The sequence below is a fragment of the Scyliorhinus canicula genome, chromosome 11, assembly GCF_902713615.1.
Source record: "Scyliorhinus canicula chromosome 11, sScyCan1.1, whole genome shotgun sequence".
Lineage (NCBI taxonomy): Eukaryota > Metazoa > Chordata > Chondrichthyes > Carcharhiniformes > Scyliorhinidae > Scyliorhinus > Scyliorhinus canicula.
This window is the reverse complement of record NC_052156.1, coordinates 28409062-28431933: the sequence shown is the minus strand read 5'-3', so window position 1 is coordinate 28431933 and position 22872 is coordinate 28409062. Positions and strand designations below refer to the sequence as shown.

At 41.8% G+C, this 22872-nt stretch overlaps 1 protein-coding gene across 1 annotated transcript in view; it reads right to left on the bottom strand.

Annotated features, from left to right (window-relative positions):
* Positions 1-22872, bottom strand: part of slc6a1b (solute carrier family 6 member 1b) — a 50019-nt gene that overhangs the window by 17327 nt on the left and 9820 nt on the right. Inside the window, exons 10-12 of the mRNA XM_038812653.1 lie at positions 20313-20425; positions 17293-17424; positions 13650-13752 (exon numbers count right to left, since the gene is read on the bottom strand). Coding sequence (XP_038668581.1) covers positions 13650-13752; positions 17293-17424; positions 20313-20425 — 348 coding nt within the window. The remainder of the gene's footprint in view (positions 1-13649; positions 13753-17292; positions 17425-20312; positions 20426-22872) is intronic.

Sequence of the window (22872 nt, the reverse complement as noted above, 5' to 3'; positions counted from 1 at the left end):
ATGGTCTGGGTGGGAGGGAGGGGATTGTGTGAGGTGTGGAGAGGAAGGTGGGTGGGAGGGGGGAGGGGGAGAGATGACCAGTATCGACCCCACCAATGATGGCGGCTGACGCTCCCCCCCACCCCCGACCTAACCCAACCCCCCCCCGCCCCCCACCTTGGCCCCAATGCCCCCTGGCTGACTGCCCGATTTTTAGGATGGCTACTCATCTCCACGGATCTCCACAGCAGCCAGATCACTGGCTTCACGTTTTAAAATTGGTGTGCTGAACGGCGCCCGCGTGACCACTCGCAGGGGGTTAGATCACGGGAGATCATTCGATAGGGGGTCCTTCTCATTAACGGGATGGGGTTGACCTCAATTGGTGATTATTGGTTTCTCACCATGCTGCGGCGGGTTCAGGATCTCGCCTACATGAGCGGGCTGGTTAGATTGAAAACTGATCGGTGGCCCGCATGGTTCCTGATATCGGCTTCTCCCGCTATCTAACCGGCCCGCTGGTTTTCACGCTCAGCACAATGCAGCTGGTAGATCGCAACCGTTATTTCGAATCTGCCATTGGGCCTTGTTGGAATCTCCTTCTGAGTATTAGCGAGTCTTTTTTTTGTCACTAGGTAGTACACCAGGTAGTTGCTCAAAAAAGTGACACGCTGTTGAAGCTTTTCATCTTGCACGCATCAGGGCAAAATCTCAATGGGGCCAATTTATACTGCATAAGAAGAGGGGGCTGATTGGTTGGCAAATGGGCTCTAAATAGTAGAGGCATTGCCATGGAGAATGCACAGAGGACAGATAACTGCCAAGCTTTTGTTTAAAGTCAAACCAGGCAAGTAAACTCTGATTGGCAAAGGCATTACTGGGGAATGAACCAGAGAATGGCTGCCCCCAAGTTTTTCTGTAGTTGAAAAAAGCGCAATATGTGTACATACTCTTTTTGTTTGCAAAATGCCGTGCTCTGTGTGTGAATACATGTATCTGTCTAGTATCTGTGATTGTGCTAAGAACCACACTAATAACCAATTTGAGATCATCAGTTGAGGTAATACTGTGGCTCACTTGTGCATGCGCAAAACAACATATATTCATACGCAGGGCCCTGTCCTTTGGAAACAGAAAGAACGTGTCAACACATTGCACATTTTTCGACTAAACAAAAGGTTGGGGGACAGCCATTTCCTGGTACATTCCCCATGGAAAAGCCTTGATTAATCAAAATCAATCTGCCTGGCTTGAATTTAAACAAAGGTTTGACATGTAACTGTTTCCTGGTGAATTAGCCATGGAAGTATCTCCGGCAATCAGAATCCAATTGCCAACAAATTAGCACCCTCTTCTCATTCAGTAGAAATTCTTCTTTCCTTTGAGGCTGTATTGTTTGACTCTGTCCTGATGGGCACAAGAGGATGAACTTTGACAGCATGCCTCTTATTTTTGTCCTGGAAATATTAAAACAAACCAATTAAGGTAAATGTATCAGCTATTCTAGCCTTGGCGGGGTTAGTTATTTCACAATCGTACTGTACATTTCTGTTGGGTTTTTCCACTATACGTAGGAAAATACAGAAAAATGTCTGAGATAGTCCATAGGAGCTGATGCTGATTCAAAGACAAATTGGTTTCACCTTGCCGTAACTTTTCATTTTCCTACCCAACTATCATGACTGGCCAATTCATCTGTTCAGTTACTTTTCATGACTGTCTCTCCCGACTGTGACATTCTCTGCAGGAGTTCTTCTTTCTTCCAAACTCTTGACAGTCATAAAGCAGTTCTGTCCTTTTGACAATTCGGAACCTGTTGCCTTATTTCTTTAATTTCTTCTAAATGCATTTTTCAGAAGTTCTGTATTGTGCTTCATTCATTCTTCTCTTCTAGTGTCTTTCACTAATGAAAAGGAATTTGCTCACTTTTTCACCCCTCTGAATGACTGAATGTTACTTATCATTGGACCAGACAAAGTGAGGTCTGCTGGTTGGCTATGAGTTCTGACAAGAGATCATCGACCCCAAACGTTGATTGTATTTCTCATCTCCACAGAAGCTGGTGGCCTGACAGAATATTTCCAGCGTAGCCTGTTGTTATTTGAAGTTGGAATATTCATGGTATGAAAATATTCACTTGTTCTAGTGTGGCCGTTGAGTTGTAATGAGGGGAGAATTAAGAGTGGCACGGTAGCACATTGGTTAGCACTGTTGCCTCAGCTCCAAGGATCCGGGTTCAATTCTGGCCTTGGGAGATTGTCTGTGTGGAGTTTACACTTTCTCCCCGTGTTTGCATTGGTTTCCTCCCACAGTCCAAAGATCTGCAGTTTAGGTGGATTGGCCATGCTAAATTTCCGCTCACTGTCCATGGATGTGCAGATTAGGTGGGGTTACAGGGTTAGGGTGGGGGAGTGTGCCAAGGTAGTGTGCTCTTTCAGAGGGCCGTGCAGACTAATGGACCAAATGGCTTCCTTCTGCACTGTAGGGATTCTATGGTATTCTGTTTAAAATCTGCCGTGTTAAAAAGATGGGATTGGGGGACAAATGTCTATGTGAGTTCTCTCTCTTTTTTCATATCCCTTCCACCGAAATGAAAAACTCACCCTGTTATGCGTAAGCACATCCTAAAAGCAGTGAGAGTGAATTAGCATTGAAACAATGTTTCTGGTGAACAAAAAGCCTAAAATAAAGCATATATGCAGTTGCAGAAAGCAGGACACTAGTAGTTGACATTTATGGTTGCTATAGCTACATAACATGAATATCAGTATCAGATTGCTTTGTTACAATATCAGATGGTCAATGGCATCATACACAGCAAAAGCAGTATAATAATTTGATAACTGCACCACGGTATTTAATAGAAGCATTATATATTGATGCTATTGCTATGAATATAAGCCTAGAGCTGCAATTACACTGAAGCTACTATTATCGAGCTATTAGCTGCACAGTATGACACCCTGTTAGCATCAGTTGAATCTGAGTAACACTGTTTCTGGTCATATTAAGGTCAGCTAACATGGAGTGCTGTATATTTGCTTGAACTTATGCTCCTCAAGCAATTTGTTTTTAATGGCCTTGAAAATGTGTCATGGAATACCAGGGTACAAATGTTGAATATAATTTGTATTGAATTTCTTTCTCCATTCCTTTAGCAAAGGTGACAACCTGGTTATTTTAAACATGTTGGTATCTGAACAGCCCCATGGGTGGAATTTGGCAGGCCCGCTAGCTGTGGGTGCAAATCCTCTCACGAGAGGCCAAAAATGGGATTTGCACCGGCGAGGAAGGACGCGTATTTGCATGAATTTATAATATACTTAGAGTGGTTAGTTTTTCCGACTTTTTATGACAGTAATTATTCAAAGTTCTTCTCTCTGTTTTTCTCTTGATTTTCGACTATACATGGGATGCTTTATTTGTGCCTTCTAGTGGGAATACATCTTTGTTGACAGCTATGAAATATATCATTTAATGTCTGCACTACACCTCTACAGTCTCACCTTACAACCTATTTTCCCAGTCACCTTTAGCCTACTCTGTCTTCTTACCCTTTTAAATGCCGTTATTTAAGTTCAACATACTAGTTATGGACCCACATTTCTCACTCTCAAACTGAATGTGAAATTTTCTCATGTTCTCATCTCTCTCGCCAGAGGACCTTTACTACGAGCTCTTTTATTAATCATGTCTCATTATCGGTTGCTGAGTTCAAAATAGCCTGATCCTTGGTAGGTTCCAGAATTTGTATTCTAAATTTTATTCTGAATGCAATCTATGAACTCATCCCCAGACTACCATTGCAAATTTGATGGGTCCAATTGATCTGAATATTAAAGTCACCTGTCATTATTGCACGACCTTCTTTTCTTGATTGTTTCTTGATGTATACTCAGTCCTACTATGTAGCTACTGTGAGGAGGCCCATAAATTACTCCCACCAGGTACTTCTTCCCTTTGCTGTTTGTTGTCTCTATTAAAACTGATTGTCCCCTGCACTACGGGCTCATAATTTAACTCTTTAAATCCTGTTAATATCCTAGTGAATCTGTATCATTCCCCGTCAAAGGTCAATATATGTTGACTGAGGATTAATGCCCATAACTGAAGGCATAGCTCCACATGGGATCTGAACATTCTCTGTGCAACTGAAGCATTCCTTCTTCACTTTAGAAACTCAGACCCTTTACAATAAAGACCAATTTCATTACAACACTCAAGCAAATAATACGGATGCTGAAAACCTTTCTTTTTATTTGTTTTATTCCAGCATTCCAATTCACCTTTTTAATTACTTTTTTCTACCTGAGCACTAACATTAAGAGGATATTTACCAATAGGAGAAGATTTGCATTCCTCAGATCCAAACTGAGATTCCCCACGTGAAACTCTATCTGCCATTGTTTCGTCCGTTCATTCAGTCTGTGCTGTGTCTTTTTGTAACTCCTTGCTCCCAGCCTCAAAGCTTATTGCACCTGGCATCCCGAGGCCAACCGCATGAGAAAATGTCAGTGAAGCTATAAATCGGCAAGAAAGTTATTGCTTATTATTTAGCACAATGCTGCACGTTGGACTGACCTACAGTGGTGGTCAGTGCCAACTCAGAGCAGTGTGAGGGTGCTTTCACTCTGCAACAGGAGAATTAGTGTTACGTTTCACCTCATGCCCAATGCTCTGGCAGTAATTCACTCTGGACCCAGAATGAGGATCCTGGGCTGGATTCTCTGACCCCCCCCCCCTGCCGGGTCGGAGAATCGACCGGGGGGGGGGGGGGGGGGGGGGGGTGGCGGCGTGAACCCCGCCCCTGCCAGCTACCGAATTCTCTGCGCCGGAGATTTGGCGGGGGCGGGAATTGCACCACGCCAGTTGGTGGGCTCCCCCTGCCGATTCTCCGCCTGCGATGGGCCGAAGTCCCGCCTGGTCTATGCAGGTCCCGCCGGTGTAAATTGGAGTTTGTCCCTTACCGGCGGGACCTGGCAGTGCGGGCGGGCTCCGGTGCCCCCACGGTGACCTGGCCCTCAATCGGTGCCCACCACTCCGCGGGCGGGCCTGTGCCATGGGGACACTCTATTCCTACGTGCCGGCCGTGTAAGTCTCTACGATGGCAGGCGCAAAGGTGAACCCCCACCCGCGCATGCGCGGGAATGATGTCAGCAGTCGCTGCCGCTCAGGTGCATGCGCGGACCTGCGCCGGCCGGCGGAGTAGCTTCGGCCCCGGCTGGCGTGCCAAAGGCCTTCCACGCCGGCCGGCGGGGCGCAAACCACTCCAGCGCCAGCCTAGCCCCTGAAGGTGTGGAGGATTCCGCACCTTTGGGGCGGATCCACATTGGAGTGGTTCCCGCCACTCCACTGCTCTGTTTCTGCCCGCCCCGACGATTCCCGGAGAATCCCGCCCCTGAACTTGGTTAGACAGCTGGTTTATGATGCAGAGCAAGGCCAGCAGCATGGGTTCAATTCCCATTCCGGCTGAGGTTATTCATGAAGTCCCACCTTCTCTATCTTGCCCCTCAGTGTGGTGATCCTCAAGTTAAATCACCACCAGTCAACTTTCCCCCTCAAATCGGAAAGCAGCCTATGGTCATGTGGGACAATGGCAACTTTACCTTACATGGATGAAGATTTTTCAATCAGCATGTTCTACATTATAGATTGCACAGAGAAATTGTCTTTTGTGAGGAACAAATGGATATTGGCTGGGATTCTCCCGTACCCGGTGGGGCGGGGGGTCCTGGCGTGTCGGAGTGGTGTGAACCACTCCGGCGTCGGGCCGCCCCAAAGGTGCGGAGGTCTCTGCACCTTTAGAGGCCAAGCCCTCACATTGAGGGGCTAGGCCCGCGCCGGAGTGGTTCCCACTCCGCCGGCTGGCGTGAACGGCCTTTGGCGCCACGCCAGCCGGGGCCAAAAGGACTTCGCTGGCCGGCGTAAGTCTGCACCTGCGTCGGAGCGTGTGGTGGTATGAATGTGAGCACTGCCATTGGTGCAGAGCATTGGTTTCCCATTGGCTCTGGCTGGTCATGTGCCTCTCATCCGATTGGCTGGGACTAGTCATGTGACTGCTCACCAATTGGTTGAGAGGCAAGTAGACCCCGCCTTAGAGGCGGGGTATATGTACCCAGAGTTCCCGGCGGTTGGCCTTTCTCTGTAGTCGACCACCGGGCTAACAACTAGCTGATTAAAGCCACAGTTTGGATCTTCATTGTGTCTCGAGTCCAATTGATGGTACATCAGAGCTTCAGCGGCTGCTGACGTCATACCGGCGCATGCGCGGGGGAGAGGGTCTCTTCCGCCTCCGCCATGGTGAAGACCACGGCGAAGGCGGAAGAAAAAGAGTGCCCCCATGAAACAGGCCCGCCCGCCGATCGGTGGGCCCCGATTGCGGGCCAGGCCACCATGGGGGCACCCACCAGGGTCAGATAACCCCGCCCCCCCCCAAGACCCCGGAGCCCGCCCGCGCCGCCAATCCCGCCGGTCAGGTAAGTGGTTTAATCCACGCCGGCGGGAGAGGCCTGTCAGTGGCGGGACTTTGCGGGCCGGAGAATCGCTGCGGGGGGCCCGCTGACCGGCGCGGGTGGCCCGCCGATCAGCACGGCGCGATTCCCACCCTGGCCGGATCTCGGGGGGACGGAGAATTTGGGACATGGTGGGGGCGGGATTGACGCCGGCCCCGGGCGATTCTCCGACCCGGCGGGGGGTCGGAGAATTCTGCGCATTGAAGTTATGTACTAGGCAGAGATGGATTTGTTGGATTCTGTTATCCTAGTGGCACTTTGGAAGAGAAATCGCTGTTCCATTTTAAGCGATGTTGAGATTAATTGCTTGGAATGTCTTCTCATGTACCTCCGCATTGCTACATCAACGTATTTAATTTTTAATTGGGAATCAACCAATCAACTATAGATTGATCCCTGGGATGAGAAGGTTGCCCTGTAATGAGAGGCAGAGTAAATCGGGTCTATGTTCTTTGGAGTTTAGAAGAATGAGAGGTGATGTCATTGAGATTCTGAATGAGCTTGACACGGTCAGCATTGCAAAGCTACAACATGAGGGTAAGTCTTCGGACAAGGGCGTTGATCATTTAGGACTGAGATAAGAAGAAATTACTTCACTGGAAGAGTTATAAGTCTTTGAAATTCTCTATGCCAGAGATTTGTAGAAGTTCCATCATTGAATATATTTAACCCTGGGATCAGCAGATTTTTAGACTATGAGGGAATTTAAGGGATATGGGGAACAGGCAGGAAAATGGAGTTTAAGTTCAAGATCAGTCATGACCGCATTGAATGTGAGAGAGTACTTGACGTATGGTCTACTCCTGCTCCTATCTCCTATGTTCTTGTGTATTTTTTCCCCAAACTATAATGAAATCTTCACAATCACTGATGTAACCTGCCCGGATGCTATTGGGTAGGGGCAATTGGTTACCCCTTGGATCTTGGGGAATATGAGCTCCCCCGATAAGGGGGTAGAGCAATTGTTAACCTTTCAGCTGTATAAATAGAGCTGGCCAGCGTGGTACCGGCTGGAGAGAGAGAAACAGCAGTGAACAACTGGTGCTGTGTAAATACTGTTGTAAATGAAAATTACTTTCTGTTTGACTCAACAAACTCACGCTGGACTCTTTGTGACCCTCACAAAAGCCACACTGTAGATATATTGTCACTTGTTTAGCATTTCTTTGAATCTTCACTTTCTAATGCTGACTTGTCCCTTTGGAGAGAATCGTTCAGTTAGCAATCTTCTGCAAGATTACACAAAGGAGCATCGATCTGAGACTTGGAACTAGGATTTCCAACACTTCACAAACTTTGCATAATTGACACTTTTTTCATCAAGTGAATCTTGCTTCCATTTATTGGTAGATTGATTGCTGTGGTGAAATCTACATGTCAGAAATTGAAATAAATCTATTGATGTCACCCAATGGACGATGTAAAGTTGAATAATGGTCAACATTTGTTAATTCTGAACTTATCATACCATCCCTTGGGATTTTATATTCTTTTGTTTCAGATAGTTTCTTCCTCCTGGGTATCTTTGACAGCTGTATCAACACTAAGTTGAGACAATTGCCTAGTATTTTGGTCATCTGCCACGTTCCTTACTTTTTTCTGTGGTGAATTGCGCCCGTTCCGAAATAACTTCAAAACTGCTGGAGGATATTCTTATCCAAATTCTCTGAACTAATTTATTTGGCCATGTAATGAATGGTCTGCTCCCAATATAAGCAGATATAACTATGGACTAGATTTTTAGAGCCAAATTTTTGTGATTAAATATTTTTAGTTTCAAAATTGCTATTATTGCGAAATTTAATTCATATAAATATTTTGTTCTGAGCTTTCACCTCCTCACACTTAATAGTGATTTTCCCATGGTATTGCAAATGGCTAATTGGAGGTTAGGCTGTATTATAATGTGCATCCAGCAGCAGCTATGCTTTGGGTATCTCCAGATATGGAAAGCCCCCCTCTCTCTCAATGTGTAACATTTTGCCCCTCTTCTCCCTTCATTTATCTTCAGAGGGTTTATGTGTTTTTCCTTTCCTCATCCTCAAGAGGTCCTGTCTCTCCTTCCCCCCTTCCTATGATTAGTCTAGAAAAGGTTAAAAGCCAAATGGTTCACGCAGGCTGCTGTTTGCTAGCTGGTAAATTCTTAAACACAGAAACTAGTGATGAGAAACCAGTTGGTACAGCGCAGAACATTTACAGATAGTATTCAAGGACCCATGTTATATTAATTACAGAAAGAATGTAGTCACATAGCTTGCATGCAAACATTCAATTAATCTTTATGCAACTGCCACCCATGTGTGTCTTACAAAACACTGGACAATGGGATGGGAGTATGAGACACCAGGCATATCTTTATCTTACTCATGTCTAGCAGTTAGTAGGTAAGTAGAGACAAATACATGCTTGCCGATATAATACATACATGTCGTGATTATGATTGATAATTAAACTCATTATGCATATATTATACCTTAATCAATAGTCATTATTGAACATAGATAATTAGTAACAAATTATTGGTATATGCTAATTTCTTGTAACCGGATCTCAAAGTATAGCCGTCTGTACCATTCTTGAATCTGTGCTCTCTGGTACCCCAACTAGGCATGCCACTAGCCCCTACCATAGCTTGTAATAAAGGCTTAGTTTTAACGCCAAAAGTCTTTGTCTGGTTTCTAGTGACTGGAAGAGTGAAGTACACTAAAGTTGAATAGCTGTTTTTTCCCCGCAACAGTGTAGTTTTGGGCTACCTTCTCTTCTTTCCCCCTTAACTCCTTGTGCCCCCATTTTATGATGTGCAGTCTGAGTTAAAATGGTGGTCATGAGGCAATGAGTACGGAATACATGAGGTAAAGGCAGCAGATGTAAAAATCTATTTTACCGTCACATGTCAGGCCTTCAAGATGAGCCAAGATGTGAAAAAATATGACATCACAGCTTGAACAAAGTGTGAAATGTTGATTGACTTAAGTAGGGAACCATTTACAATGGTGGCAAGATACCAAAAATGCAAGATTCCAAAAATGAATGTGCCGGGCCAAGAAATGTGAAGTCCACTTGTGTTCTGTAGTTTGTTTGCTTAAATACATAAAATCAGACGTTTATTTATTTCCCGCAATGGGGAAGAGGTTGCAAAATAAATATGGGGGATTCCTATGGCCTGTCACCTTCCTCCTTCGCCTTTCGTTAATTTGGGATTTCTGTCACCAAATTCTCTTTCTTTATTTTTGGAAATGGAGAGTTAGTTACTTTTCTTCTCGCAGAACACTAGCGGTTTTTCATTTTAATTACCAAAGGCTGGAACGTCCTTGTGGCACTGAGGTAGCAAATGCTCTAGAGTTCCAAAGCCAGGTGAAGCCAGGGCGGCAGGGTTGCGCAGTGATTAGCACTGCTGCCTCGCAGCTCCAGGATCCCAGGTTCAATTCCGGCCTAGGGTGATTGCGTGGAGTTTGCACTTTCTCACCGTGTCTGCGTGGTTTTCCTCCGGGTGCTCTGGTTTCCGCCCACAGTTCAAAGGTGTACAGGTTAGGTGGATTGGCCATGCTAAATTGCCCCTGAGTGTCCTAAAGGTTAGGTGGGGTTACTGGGTTACAGAGATAGGGTAGAGGCATGGGCTTAAGCAGGATGCTCTTTCCAAGGGCCAGTACAGACCCGATGGGCCAAATGCACTGTAAATTATGATTCTATGATAGATGTAAGCTCCAAGAATGGAATTCATAGAAATAGCCAAGGCCTTGCGGAGAGGTAAAATTTGGTTAAGGCACAGAAGTGTGACAGAGGTGAACCTCGAGAAATGTTTGTTGCAATTAATTAACTTATTATTTACTATCATTCTGTGGGCATATTGTGTGGTGGGTGGGCAATCAACATTGATGCTTTAAAATACTTGTGGAAAAAATTCAGGAAAAGTAGGCACATCATTTTATGCATGGAAAATTATTGTGAGATCCAGATGCAAATGTTCAATGTTTCCTTTTAGTGAAAATATCATTTGAACTAATCAGCATGTTTTGTGCACTTCAAATTGCTGCACACTTTTCTAGTTGCAAAATGTTTAGATCTATAGTCAGATTGTCCAGAAAAAAAAAATTCAACAATGTTTCCTATCATTCCTGGAATTCTTTTTCTGTGACTCATGTACCTGAGCAATTTCCAAAGTATCCTCTGCTGTCGATTGGCAGTTTGTAGGGAAAAAAAGTGTTTGATCAGTTCATTCTCTTTGTGAATTCAACATCAAGGCAAATTTCCCCTTGGCTTAACAAATAAAACTTTGATCCTAGGACCTAAGGGCAGTAGTTTGGCAAGAATCTTTATCGAATGCCATTCATGTTGCTTGCCTGATGTATTCCAACAGTCGTAAATAACAATGTAACTCAGCAGAGTTGTTATTTGTTGTCACAATGTGTGTCACAAACTGATTTATTTGTGAATTAAGTGCATAACTTTTTTTTTAGCTCTTGGGACATTAAAGGTCGAATCAGCTTCGATATTGAGTTGAATCATTAATAGGATATCCTTATCGGCCTGGAATGACTGGATACACAGCCCATCCCAGATATACAATTGGAATCAAGAAAATGGTGGTCATGAGGCAATGAGTACGGAATGCATGAAGTAAAGGCAGCAGATGTAAAAATCTATTTTACCGCCAGACGTCAGGCCTTCAAGATGAGCCAAGATGTGAAAAAATATGACATCACAGCTTGAACAAAATGTGAAATGTTGATTGACTTAAGTAGGGAACCATTTACAATGGTGGCAAGATACCAAAAATGCAAGATTCCAAAAATGAATGTGCCGGGCCAAGAAATATGAAGTCCACTTGTGTTCTGTAGTTTGTCGCTCAAAATGAGATGCGATGGTCTCAGTTCCTGAGTTTTTGAGTGATTCACGGAACCTCCTTTCTTGATGACTCACTTTTATTCCGCCAGATTTGACATGGGTTCAGAGGATTTCAACGAATGCAGATGGTTATATTCTTAAACTGGAAAAATGTTGAAAATGCTCTTGTGGCCAAAATAAGGGTGTTATGTCATTGAGTTCAACGTTCAATGCAAATCCAGATTGCAGCCAGTCTGTCAATAGTCAGCCTTTTGTTTTATTCATCCCAAAAAATGGTCTGACACATCAATGAACTTTGGCGGAGCAGACTCGACAGGCCGAATGGCCTAATTCTGCTCTTACGTCTTATGGAAATGTTTCTGGTTGCCTGCCATTGATAATCAGCAAGGGCATCAAGTTCATACGGGTTACTTATTGCTTCAGTAGCAATTTATTGATCTGTCTGTTTTTCTTTAAATAAATTGTCGTCAGACAACAATCTTTTTGATTTTATATCCAAGCCAAAAAACATCAATGCCGAGTTTCTCAACAGTATATTATTCCAGTTACATTCAGAAATTCTATTCCATTCCAAATGAAAATCCTCAGATTGAGATTTTTGCATTTGACAAATCCTCTTGTGAAAAAAATGAGTGAAATACCATTGGCCTCCATAATTATGGTCTGCTGAGTTGGTTGAGAGATGGCTCATACTATTAACCATATTAACCATTGGTTAGATCAAGGACAAAACTGTAGCTTCTTCTCCTATTTCTGAACACTATTCGAAGAGGATGTGGTGATTGCTTCGCTGGATGTCAAATTAATGACCAAGCATTTCTGTTTCTCATGTAGAGTAGATTATTTCCCATGCTGAGCAGATGAACATTTCCTCCTTTGTAGTGGTAATCAGCTGCCATTACAGTTACAAATAACTGTTTGCACAGCCTTAATCTGATATGATAGTATACTGATCAAACTGTTTGTGGCAGAGAGTGCCAACTAAGCCTGCTCTGACGATAGCACATGATCTACACTTAGCTGCTGATTGAGACAACTTCATGAAACAACAGGCAGATAAGAAAAGTTGTAAGAGGAGGGCACAACAGCAAGGCGGTTCAAACACAAATGTTCAACATTACCTGCCATTTTCGCCTACGCATATAAATAGCAACACAGCTGACGAGTACAGTGTTGATACTATCTGCTATCAGTACCTGCTTATGAATGACTAATAATACTCTGTCATTTATTCTGTACGTGTATAAAAATATACATACATTTATTTTAAAAACACCAGTAAAACAGATTTAACTGAGATAATCTGCTAAAGGTTTGAATTCACTGTAATCTGATGACTCTTCCTGATGAATATCGTAACTCTTCAAACGATTATAATTTATTTTGAATGCAAATGTTATGCTGTGTCACAGAAGTGGTGGAACTGTTGTGAAAATATGCCAAAAAAAGCATATTTTTCAAATTAGAATCTAGGATTTTTCTGGTCAAATGTAATTGAAGTGTACTTATTGGTATGTTATACGAGGAAGCAGGGTTCAGCCACCTGAAATATTTGGTATGTAGTTAGTATTGGATGAGGAGAGGTTTTACAAACTGGGCTTGTTTCCACTAGAGTTTAGAAAGGTGAGGGGATGACTTGGTTGAAGTACATAAGATCCTGAACGTTCTTGACAAGGTGGACATGGAAAGGATGAGTCCAAAACTAGGGGGAACCATTTTAAAGTTAAGAGTCTTCCTTTTGGGACAGAGATTAGGAGATTTGTTTTCCATCTCGGTGGGTTGTGCTACTTTGGATCTGTCACCTAAAGCGGTGGTGCAGGGCTATTGAATATCTTTAAGGCAGAGGTAGATAGATTCTTGTTGGCAAGGGAATCAAAGGTTATCATGGGTAGATGGAAACACAACTGATCAACCACGATCTTATTAAATGGTGAAGCAAGCTCGAGGGGTCGAATGCTATTCGTTAACACCATTTCGCATGTGTGCATGTTATTTGTCATTGTGCATTGAAACAAACCCAATTACATAGTTGAATTTTGGTTCCCAAATTGTCTTAATAGCCGTTCGCAGAAAATGTGTGAGCTTGATCTTCAGTGTAGTGACCTGACACCAAGCTATTTGGGACTGAATATTTCCCCCCCCCCCCCCCCCCCCCCCCGTGTTGGGCCGTGGGGATGGAGCTGCTGGGTGAAATGAATGATTGTGGCCTCATGATGACTGAAGGGAAAAATGCTGATGTTTTTCACCTCGGCCCAAAATTTTTAACAGAGAAGTTTCATGATATAAAAGAAAATCTGTATTGATAATTCTTACCATAGCACCAAGATATTGAGACGGTCTCAAAGAAAACAAGAAACAGCAAAGACATTCCACTAGCAGAGTAGTAGTCAAAAAGTTTAAAGACATACAGACCACCCTGGGGAGAAAAATGATAATAAATTGCTTAGATAACGTTTCATTTTTCAATCTTCATCATTCATCAGCATCTCTTAGTTCTGCACCAGTTGTGGATTATAATTGACCTACTCTAAATATAATTGGCAGATTAACTAGCCTGATAATACTGTTCTGTGGATAATTATGATTTAAATAAGCTTGCAAGATGTGTTACCATTAATATATTTTGCACAATCTCTTTGATATATTTTAACCATGCTTCAGGTGCCTATGTGTATAAACATTATTAACCCAATATGCTCATACAAAGTGACTGGCAACGCTGAATAATTGTAATTTTTCTCTATTTCACTTCCATCGAATGAGCTCAGTGGAAAATACTTTTTTTTAAACCTTTCAAGTTTTAAGTTAAGCATGTAGTGATTACAATAAGTTATTCCTGAAAGTCTATATAATAAAGTTACAAAGTCAGCAACCTTTGACCAACTTTGTATAATTCTACACTTACTTGCCATATAATTATACTCCACATTTTGTACCAAAGATGTATTCTATTGAAATCAAGTAAGCATTACTCTTAATTTCAATGCGAGTTTGTTTGCCCTTGGTGAAATCTAGTTTGGGCATTCAAAAATAGTTTTCCAAATATATATATGCCACAAACAGTATCAGAAACCAGCAGTAGGAAACATTTAAGCAGGAGATGGAAAGAGAGCAAACTGAGCGTATTGCATTAGGGGAAAAACAGGGGAAAAGATTGTTCTGTTGCTAGTTCTGATTCAGATGATAAATGTAAGGTATATCAAAAACTGGTGTTCCTTGGGTAAATACATTGATTAGCTTCAATTTGAAACAAAAACAGATATTACGATTTCTAAAGGAGAACAACTTGAATGGTAAGATTTCAAAAATGGTAGAGGATCCGAGATATCATGGTGTGCAGAAGCACAGCTCATTACCAGTATGGCACAAGTGAATAAGGCCAAGTAAAGACAGAGAGAATATTTGATTTTATATCCAGAGGCACAGATTACAAAAGCAAGGGCATCATGTTAAGGTAGTACTTTGTGGTTCGGTCTTATTGGCGTATTGAGTAGAATTTTACTCACCCATTGTAGGAAGGAATAAAAGCAGTTGAAGAAATAATTTCACTAGGGGTGAGCTGTTACAATTATGAAGAGAAACCTAAGATGCTAGGGCTTTTAAATTGAAAATCAGAAGGTTGAGGAATGGCCTGCACAAGATGTTCAAGATTGTGAAAGGCAATGATAGGGTAAATCGTAACAATTGTTTCTATTGATCAGTATATGGGAGCAGCATGGAACAGATTTGAGCTAATCAGAAAAAATATAGAAGCTGGGGAGAAAAAAATGTTTATAAAGAGATACTCTGAATGTTGAAAACTTTGCCACAAACAATTGTTGAAATAAAGTCATGAAATGATTTGAAAATGGAATTAGACAGTTGCTTAATAAGGAGAAGTGTTTGAAGGTATGGGAAAAGTGTCGTATTAGAATAGACATGGCTCATGTTGGGGGAAAAAAAATCTTCAGGGGAATCATTTTGGGTTGAGTTGATTATTTCTGTGCTGTAATATTCTCGCTTCTGTGACCAAACCCGTACATCTGATTTGAAAATGTAACAGATACGTTTTAATGCTTTATGTACAGATTTTGGAAATACGATATGTTGCTTAAAGCTTTTACTGCATCATTTTTGATCGTTCTGAAACCTGACAATTTCTTCGGACTCTCACATATTTAAAATAGGTTAGATGTAAGGGAATGTAAGGGGCTGGTTTAGCTCACTCAGCTAAATCGCTGGGTTTTAAAGCAGACCAAGCAGGCCAGCAGCACGGTTCGATTCCCGTACCAGCCTCCCTGGACAGGCGCCGGAATGTGGCGACTAGGGGCTTTTCACAGTAACTTCATTGAAGCCTACTTGTGACAATAAGCAATTTTCATTTCATTTCATTTCTTTAAACGACCCTAACCCTCGCCTCAGATGATGTCGCACTAGTGCAATCTGGCTATTTCCATATCAGTCTAAGTGGCATTGTCAATCACTGTCTGGACGAACAAAGGCGATTTATGTGCTGTGGACTCAAGCCCGTTAAGAATTGGATTTAAAAATACAAACACATTTTCTTTGGAATCTTCAAAGGAAGGAAACTTTCAACTTGTTCATTTGTGACCAGTTAAAGGATAGATTAATAATCCTCTTTACCATCCAATTGGACATTTGAAAGTACTCGCAATCTAAATTTGTAAACAGTAAACTTTGTTAATTTTGACAATTAATTGATCTTTTATTTAAAAGTCACAATATTTAAATTATGACACTGACTCTCTTATTATGTTTATAATTTATTTTGTTACTAGGGTTTTCCCAGGTTAATTTCATGGATTGCAACCCAGCCATTCACCGCATGGTGGACAGAATTTTGCAAGACCACTTGACTTGTATATTGATGGACAGAAGAATCTTAGCAAGGAACCCTGCCAGTGCAACAGAGTCCTCCGAAAGGTCTGCCCATTATTTAGTTCGATCATCCAATGAAACTATTCTTTTAAAGAGTCAAGTAATGCAGTTTTGGAAGTTCCATTTAAGTCTGGATTCAGGATTAGTTCCTTTTATATAAAGTTTTGAAATGACCTGTGGCAGGTAAAGTACAATTCTACAATTAACCAAACATGCCCCTTTAAAGCCAAAACTGCTGTGAATAAAAGACCCTGAATCAATTAGAGATTATCTGTTGTTTGAAATTTTGTTTGTAGATTTCCAACTCTCGATCTGAAGAAACTGGAATAACTGTATTTCTGTCGACATATATTTCTGCTGCTTCTAAATGCATGTGTTGATTTTTAACTTTTGGTGTAAAATTGGTAGTTAATGGGCAGTGTTGTTCGTCCCTGGTAAAAGGCCAACGCTATTTTGAGGCTTTCATTTGCATTAATCCAGTAAACTGCACTTTCTAAAAACACTGCAGTGCAACTCAATGGATGGGAAGGACATTAAATTGTTAGATTCGAACGCTGGTCGGGTGTGTGGGGAATGATATGCATGGACTGGTAGAAGGGTGGAATGTTTAAATTGGGTCTTTAAGTTCTGCTCATTAGGATGCTCAATGCCAACAAAAAAGGGCAGAACTGCATAGTGCAGACTTAGATTTTCAGCTGAAGACATCGTTCATGGTAAATATGAAAGGGATGGCAAGCCAAAGGCTCTTACTAAGATGGTGATGGCTGGAGTACAGCATAAACAGAGCAGTAAGTGATCTGATTACATTTTTGACCTACTTCTGTCCCATTTACACACAATAGTTGAAGTTCAACCTGGCGCTGTGACATCCAAATGTCGCAAATGTGCATAAAAATAAGATTTTTGTTTAGCGACGCTGTAGGTTTGCATTGTTTCAATTTCAGCTGAGCCAAACTCACAGCTGTAGAACCCAGAGCAGCAAAATATTACACTGTATCTGTCACTTTTTCAGATGGAAATCCCTTAAAAATAAAAAGTCATATTTAATACGGTTTCATGGAAATCTATTGTAATTTACCTGGGTAATGGTCGAGAGTCCTATCAAATATGAAATAACACAGACCACAGCAATGAAAATTTCTCTTCTTCCTCGTAATAATTTGGGAAACTCATCCACCAATGCAGTTATAAAGCCTTCTACTGTGCAAAACTGAAAATGAAGAAGTATTGCACATGAACTTCAATTTATTTGTCTGTTACATTGTTTGCTTTTGTTTGTAAACAGAACAAACTCAATGATAAATGCAAAAGCTTACTTACAAAGATAAAATAAAATGTACAATCTTGTGCATTCCCTATTAGCAAATGAGTAGTCATTATAACTTCTTGATTGCACCATATCCGTAAATTAGTCAATATTCTGAAGAAAATTGGGCTGGATCCTCCTGCCCCGCCGGCCGCAAGAATACCACGGGTGAGCCGCGTACAATGGAAAACTCCATTGACCTCGGGCGGGATTCTCTGGTCACTGGGCAATTGCGACAGGAGATTCCCGCCCAATGCATTTCACAAATATTAGGCTTCTGAATTAAAGATGAAAACAAAACGTTCTTGAGTGAATATTGCCTCAGACCCTGCCCAATGGCTGCCTTTACTTCATGCTTCAACTTCATTTTGATTTAAAATTTGTTTTCCTCTTTACTTTCCATTGAGTGCCAGTCTCTCTTCTGAATAAGTTTACAATCTTTAATGTTATTTAACCTCTAAAATAATTTCCCCCTCCTTTCATCATATGCTTCCTCTCAAATTCTCTCTTTTTATATATATGTCATTTATTTTTTTAAAGGGTGGCACGGTGGCACAGTGCTTAGCACTGCTGCCTCACAGCGCCAGGAACCCGATTCAATTCTGCCTTGGGTGGCTGTCTGCGTGGAGTTTGTACGTTCTCCCTGTGCCTGTGTGGGCTTTCTCGGGTGCTCCGGTTTCCTCCCACAGTCCAAAGATGTGCAGGTTAGGTGGATTTGCCATGTTAAATTAATGTCCAGGGATGTGCAGGCTAGGTGACGGGGATAGGGTGAAGTGGGCGGGGGAGTGGGCCTAGGTAGAATGTTTCTTCGGAGGGATGGTGCAGACTCGATGGGCCAAATGGCCTCCTTCTGCATTGTAGGGAATCTATTAATCATATTTTCCCCCTCTCACACAGATCTTCATGATTTCCCCACAAAACAACTTCCAAACAAAATTGTGCAAGACTGCAAATTGGTGAACTAGCATTTGCACAATAAGTGTGGAGAAAAAGTCTAAAGTAACATTTTTTTCACACGTAAGTCATAATTTGCCTGCTTTTTGTTAAATTTTGTGTACTGAGCTACACATAGTTTCTGGAAATTCAACTTTGTGACTGGATGCTGCGAATGGAGAAGTCAACAACAGGAACTCAAAGTGGTTTGCTGTTCAGCCTAAGTGCCTAATCTTCTCCCAACTTCTCCTCTTGCTAGCATACCTGAGTTTGGGAACTCACTGTGTGTAAAATGGCAAAGTGTAAATTTGTGTCTTTACTCCATTACATGCTGAGCATGTTGGTGTAGGAACCTACAGCCAAAGAAACAAAGTACAAGGTTCAGCAGGACCAACATCAAACTGTCTTACAGGGATAATGTTGAAAAAAGAAAATGCCTCCCCTCAAATTCCATCTTTTCAATATATATTATTTATGTTTGATCAATGGCAGCATTGCGGCACAGTGGTTAGCACTGCTGCCTCTCAACACTAGGGACTCGGGTTTGAATCTGGCCTTGGATTGCTGTCTGTGTAGAGTTTGCACTTCCTCCCAGTGTCTGCGTGGGTTTCCTCTGGGTGTTCCAGTTTCTCCCCCCACTGCCAAAGACAGGCAAGTTAGGTGGATTGGCCATGCTAAATTTCCCCTTTGTTTGCCTGTGTGTGATTGCCGCTATGCCTGATGTAGTGTAATGCCCCATAAACTATAAGCCCCTGAAGACAGACTAGCGACCTATTTCAGGAATAATTAGCTACAAAAACAGACCAAAGCCTGACCAATGCACCGTCAGAGTGCTGAAAGGGTGAGAGAGAGAGAGAGACTTAACAAAACATATTTACCAAACATCTAGGGACAAATCAATTTTGTAGCTAAATGTTCCAAGTCACTGTGTCCCCGAGTGTATTTCGCTTTCCCAAGTCAATATTGGCAAATGTTTAAAAGAAGTAATTGCCTGTCTCAGTCACACTTGTTATTAAATGTTGACCACACTGCTGCACTTGCCATCTGCCAAACCCGACTCTTCTTATCTCGCTTGTAACCGTCTCAGCCTGTGCGCCGAACATGAATTTATTTAGATTGTTGAACAGTGTTTTTTTTCATTGGAAGAATACATTGAGAATAGAACAGTTCTTCACACTGGCATATTTAGACAGCCTAACTTGGACTACTGTTGACACACAAAACATTGATTTTACGAAGAAACGTGATTTTTATTACAGCACTTCATTCTGGAGATTGCAGCAAGAACACGGCCAGGGGCCAATCAGCAGTGTTACCCATAGCAACAGGAGGCTGTTCAGTGCTGATGTGTGGCGGAGGCAAGGATTGGGTATGTCTGCACTTGTCAGGCACAATTAGTAAAGGCATTCATGGTGTTTATCCCCCCTAAATCATTAGACTCATGTTGAATACTTCAAGCAAATGGCATGAATAATCTCTGGCTAAACCTCCCAGCTCAATGAATGTAGAGTTGCAATTCTTCATTGTGGTATAAACTGTAACCAAATTGTTTTTACTTAAGTGTAATATTAAATATTGCTTACACTGCAAATCTAATAATTCAAATTTGTTCAAATAGCATAATTTTAAAATGTTACCATATTGAACACCATATAAATGTTGTTAGTAACAGCTATTGAAAATGTCATTAAAATATGCGCAAATATTCTTGTTGCATTATTTTTCTTTCCCTTTTTAAACTTTTAATCAACTGCGATCAATCAAGAAATTAACCCTATTCAAAAATTAACAATCAGCAACTTTTATCACTGACCCATCAGACATTCAATAAAACACAAAGGGTTAAAGCTGAAGCTTACCTGGCTGTCAATCCCAAGCATAAGTAGCATTGAAAAGAAAAGAATGGACCATAACGGAGATATCGGTAATTGTGTCACTGCCTCAGGGTATGCCAGAAATGCCAGGCCAGGACCTTAGAAAAAACAGGATCAAACATTACCTGCCCTATTTTCAAGAGCAAACATGGGCAATATTAAATGTGTTGTAATATAATTTAGCTAAGATAATTTTCACTGGGGGAACACACTATTAAAATGAACTTAAAGCATTATAAAGCACAAACTGAAAAATGATTATCCATTCACAGACAATGTACAAGTTCTTCATCAAGACTCAACCAATTAAATTGCTGCAAAGTTCATTTCGAAGAAAGTAGTGACAAACTCCAGAAAAGCTATTAAATGTTATATCCCAAATTACTCTTCCTTGACTTTTTGGTTATCTTGTAGGCACATAAAACATCTCTTTTATATGGACACGGGAAGTCCACACCGAGTAAAATCAGAACAAAGTTTTATTTACTCAAATGATATATACACTACCCGGTAGATCCCTACCGGGTTCCTCTCTCTCCGATCGGTGCCCTATTGGCCGACCTTATACACATTGGTTAATTGAGATACCCCGCCCCTAGCGGGGGAGCCTGTACTCCACAAGGAACACTGGAAAGACAACCATTCCCACCACGTAGGTCCCCTGCGGGTCATTACAATCTCATATGATACATTTCAAATGATTGTGAGCAGAATTCACATGCAAGAGAGTTCTACAACTGTTTAGATATTGCACCTCATGTAAGTACTCTTGTCCTAAAGGAAAGCATGTCGCTGTACATCGGCTGGCCGCCATAAGTGGGTGGGCAAAACTCTGGCAAATGGAGTGTAATTTGGGAAAATGTGAAATTGTCCATTTTGGCAGGAAGAATAAAAAAGCTTATTATCTAAATGGTGAGAGATTGCAAAGTTCTGAGGTGCAGAGGGTTTTGGGTGTCCTCGTGTATTAATCACAAAAGACTGCAGGTACAGCATTTAATGTGAGGCAAATTAATTACAAAATTAGGGAGGTTGTGCTTCAGTTGAAAGGGAAATTGGTGAGACCACATCTGGAATGTTGTGTACAATAATGGTCTCCTTATTTAAGATGTAAATGTGTTAGAAACAGTTCAGAGAAGGTTTACAGACTAAGACCAGGAATGTACAGGTTGTCTTGCGAGGAAAGGTTGGAGAGATTAGTTTTGTATCCAGTGGAGTTTAGAAGAGTAAGAGGCAACGTCATTGAAGCCTTTAAGATTCTGAGGAGTATTGAGAGGGTGGGTGTGGAGAGGATGCTTCCTCTTGTTGTAGAGTACAGATCTGGAACTAGGGGTTACCGTTTAAATATAAGGGATCATTCATTTTAAGACAGAGATGAGAATAAATGTTTTCTTTCAGGGTCGTGAGTCTCTGGAACTCTCTTCCTCAAAAGGCAGGGTGGCGTAGTCTTTGAATATTTTTAAGGCAGAGCTAGATAGTTTTGTGATTAACAAGGGGGTGAAAGGTTATTGTGGGTGGGCATGAATGTGGGGCTGAAGTTACAATCAGAACAGCCATGATCTTATTGAATGGCGGAGGGGTTGAGTAGTCTACTGCTGCTAATCTGTTTGCCGAACATGACATTTGGAACTGTCTGAAGTCAACATGCATGAAATATGCATTCATCTTGACAGATTTAGTAAGCATATAATATTGGCAATCTAATTGTAATAATGATGATGATTGCAAGAGTCTCAGGCCTGTCGCCGAAGAGTTTTAGGTCCTTCCGCAATGATAATTACAAGTATCCGGATATTTCAATTTCAGATTCTGTTCTTCTGTTCTTGCTTAATCTTCTAGCTTGGTCATCAAGGAAGTGTTACGCAGAAGTCTGCCATCTGGCATTTTCATATCTCATCTCATTTACAGCAGCATGCGATCAATGCTGGTTGTTGCTTCCCTGATGAAGATGTTGGTGTTGAATCTCGCATGTCATTTGACATGAAGAAGGGTGCAGGACTATTACAATTGGAACTTCCCCAGCTCATTGTGGTAGTTATAACTCTGCAATTATTGTGCAATTCAAGTGCAGCAGCTTAACACACAGCAGCCTGATGGACTTAAATTATCATTTTAATTTTCCAACCCAATGTCATGTCATGCCTAAATGTTCTCCACTTCTATAGGCTCGCATTCTGGATATGGCTGCAAATTTCCAAGTCTATTATTCCACGACTATAATGATCTACCCCAGATACGAAAGTATTGCAGATTTCAGTGTGGTACTCACAATGGTGATGGAAGTTTCAGGGTATGTGTTCCGAGACACAAGCAGACAGATTACTTCCAGCTACTTGGTAAAAAGGTCTCTAGTGTCCGGCAAATTGTTGGGACAAGAAAATTGGTTTAAAAAAGGGGTCAGGATGAAGGAAACAGTTCATGGCCTGACGTTTTGAACTCAGCGTTAAGGCCAGATGGCTGCAAAGTGGCTAACGGGAAGATGAAGTGCTGTTTTTCCTGTTCGCTTTGGGCTTTACTTGAACATTGCAGCAGGCCAAGGACGGACATG